This window comes from Chinchilla lanigera, unplaced genomic scaffold (genome assembly GCF_000276665.1).
Source record: "Chinchilla lanigera isolate Chin_1 unplaced genomic scaffold, ChiLan1.0 scaffold00203, whole genome shotgun sequence".
Classification (NCBI taxonomy): domain Eukaryota; kingdom Metazoa; phylum Chordata; class Mammalia; order Rodentia; family Chinchillidae; genus Chinchilla; species Chinchilla lanigera.
In genome coordinates, this window is record NW_004955604.1 from 320,460 (window position 1) to 323,372 (window position 2,913).

General features: G+C 65.4%; 1 protein-coding gene across 1 annotated transcript in view; it reads left to right on the forward strand.

Annotated features, from left to right (window-relative positions):
* Nlrp12 (NLR family, pyrin domain containing 12) overlaps positions 1–2,913 on the forward strand; it is a gene marked incomplete at its 5' end in the record, with an annotated part of 13,065 nt that overhangs the window by 2,473 nt on the left and 7,679 nt on the right. Inside the window, 3 exon segments of the mRNA XM_013510095.1 lie at positions 1–1,229; positions 1,943–2,113; positions 2,293–2,463. Of these exon segments, the coding sequence (XP_013365549.1) occupies positions 1–1,229; positions 1,943–2,113; positions 2,293–2,463 (1,571 nt within the window).

Consider the following 2,913-nt stretch of genomic DNA (forward strand, 5'->3'; position numbering starts at 1 on the left):
TTGTCCTTCGCGGGCGCGCCGGGGCCCTGCTGCCTGGGCTGGGACGAGCTGCGGCCCACGGGGCTGCTGCTGAGCAGCCTGCTGGCCAAGCAGCTGCTGCCCGAGGCGTCCCTGCTGGTCACCACGCGGCCCTGCGCGCTGGAGAGGCTGCAGGGGCTGCTGCAGCAGCCGAGGCACGCGGAGATCCTGGGCTTCTCCGAGGCCGAGCGGGAGCGGTACTTCCACAGGTTCTTCGGGCAGCCGCAGCAGGCGGCGCGGGCCCTCAGCTTCGTGCGCGACAGCGAGCCGCTGTTCTCGCTGTGCTTCGTGCCCCTGCTGTGCTGGGTGGTCTGCACCTGCCTGCGGCAGCGGCTGGAGGCGGGCGAGCTGCTGGGGCCCCCGGCGCGCACCACCACGGCCGTGTACACCCTCTACCTGCTCAGCCTGCTGCAGCCCAGGCCCGGCACCCCCACGCTGCAGGGCGCCCCGAACCACAGGAGCCTGTGCTCGCTGGCCGCCGAGGGGCTCTGGCAGCAGAAGGCCCTCTTCGAGGAGCGGGATCTGCGGAGGCACGGCCTGGATGGCGCCGACGTCTCCGCCTTCCTCAACGTGAGCGTCTTCCAGAAGGACATCGGCTGCGAGCGGCTGTACAGCTTCATCCACCTGAGCTTCCAGGAGTTCTTCGCGGCCATGCACTACTCCCTGGCCGGCGGGGACGGCGGGGCCGGCGGGGACGGGGCCCTGGGCCCCCGGCCCGAGGTGGCCGAGCTGCTGGCCAAGTACGCGCTGTCAGACCGGAGCTTCCTGGCGCTGACCGTGCGCTTCCTGTTCGGGCTTCTGAACGCGGAGACGCGGAGCTACCTGGAGAGGGCGCTGCGCTGGGCCGTCGAGCCGGGCCTGGAGGCGCAGCTGCTGGGCTGGATCCGCGGCCTGGCGCACAGCGAGGGCTGCACGCTGCAGCGGGGCTCCCTGGAGCTCCTGGGCTGCCTGTATGAGACGCAGGAGCCGGGCTTCATCCGGCAGGCCCTGCGCCCCTTCCAGGTGGTGGTGGTCAGCGACATCTCCACCAAGATGGAGCACATGGCCTGCGCCTACTGCGCCCAGAGCTGCGAGAGCGCCGCTGTGCTGCACCTGTCCGGGGCCCCGACGGCCTGCAGGGAGGAGGTGCAGGAGGAGGAAGAGGAGAGAGAGGAGGAGCAGGAGGAAGATGGCGTGGAGACTTCCAGGACCCAGATGCTGGCTGGGCAGCCGTGAGTACCTGCTGCGGCTGGCTCTTGTGTTTCTGCCCGTAACTGGGGCTCAGCACCTCCCAGGGGCTGGGGGCATCTTGGTTGTCACGGTGGGGGGGGCAGGGTGACATCGCTCACATCGGGTGGGGGGAGGCCAAGGATGGGGCAGACCTCCCACAGTTGCACGGCATGGGACGACCTCCCACGGCAAAGAGGGAGCTGGCCCTTGTGAGCTGGACATGGGGGCGTACACCTGTCATCCCAGCACTCTGGAGGCTGAGGCAGGAGGATCTCCGGGAGTTTGAGGCCAGCCTGGACTACTTGATGAGACCCTTTCTTTCTTTCTTTTTTTTTTTCTTCTTTTTTTTTTTTTCCTCCTGTACCGGGAATCGAACTCATGACCTTGCACTTGCCAGGCAGGCGCTGTGCCACTGAGCTAAATCCCAAGCCCCAGAGACCCTTTCTTAAAAAACGAAACAAGAAAAAACCAGTTGTATAGTGACCTGTAACACCCGGCCTTGCCAGGCGTGGGGGGGCACGCCTGTAATCCCAGCACTCGAGGCTGAGGCAGTAGGATTGCTGTGAGTTTGAGACCAGCCTGGGTTACAAAGTGAGCTCAAGGCCAGCCTGAACTGCATAGCGAGACTCTGTCTCAAATGGACAAAAAAAATACAAAAAAACCCCCCAAAACCCAAAAATAAACAAAACACGCAGCCTTCCCGTCCCACCCGCAGGCCCGAGAGCGACCTGCTACCCGACGCCTACAGCGAGCACCTGGCCGCAGCCCTGTGCTCCCACCGGGAGCTAGTGGAGCTGGGCCTGCGCCGCAGCGCGCTGGGCGCCCACGGGGTGAGGGTGCTGTGCCAGGGGCTGCGACACCCGCGCTGCCAGCTGCAGAACCTCAGGTGAGTCCGGCCCCGCCCCCCTGAGGGCCGGGCTGCCGGGGAGCTCAGCCCCTGACGCCCCCACATGCAGGCTGGGCGGGCCCGGTCCTCCGCCCCTCCAACACCACGGCGAGAAGGCTGGGCGGGAGGCGAAGCGGCCGCCCGCAGCTGACCCTGTCTCCTCCTCCACTCTGCGCCAGGCTGAAGCGGTGCCTCGTCCCCAGCTCCGCCTGCCGGGACCTCGCGGCGGCTCTGGTGGCCAACGCGCATCTGCTGCGGCTGGACCTCAGCGGCAACGGCCTGGGCGCGGCGGGCGCCGCGCTGCTGTGTGCCGGGCTCCGGCACCCGCGCTGCAGGCTGCAGACGCTGCAGTGAGTCTCACCCGGGACGCGCTGCCAAAACAGTGATTAATGCAGCTGCGTTTACGGCTGCCGGGAGCAGCAGTCCAGGCCTATAATCCAGCTGCTCAGGAGGCTGAAGCAGGAGGATCGCAGGTCGGAGCCCAGCCTGGATAACGAGACAGTGAGACCCTGTCTCCGAATACCAGGGATGTAGCTTAGAACTCCCGGGCACTGCTAAAAAATGGAGAAGAAAAAGAGGTTCTGGGGGCTGGGGATTTAGCTCAGCGGCACAGCGCCTGCCTGGCAAGCGCAAGGTCGTGAGTTCGATTTCCGACACTGGGAAAAAACCAAAAAAAAAAAGGAAAAAAAGAAAAAGAGGTTCTGGTTATGGGGTTGCTTTTCCTCCACTGCCACCTGCATCCCATGGCTTGAAGCAAAACCCTGTTCAGCTTGAGAAGTAGCTGGGAGTCCCCCAGTGTC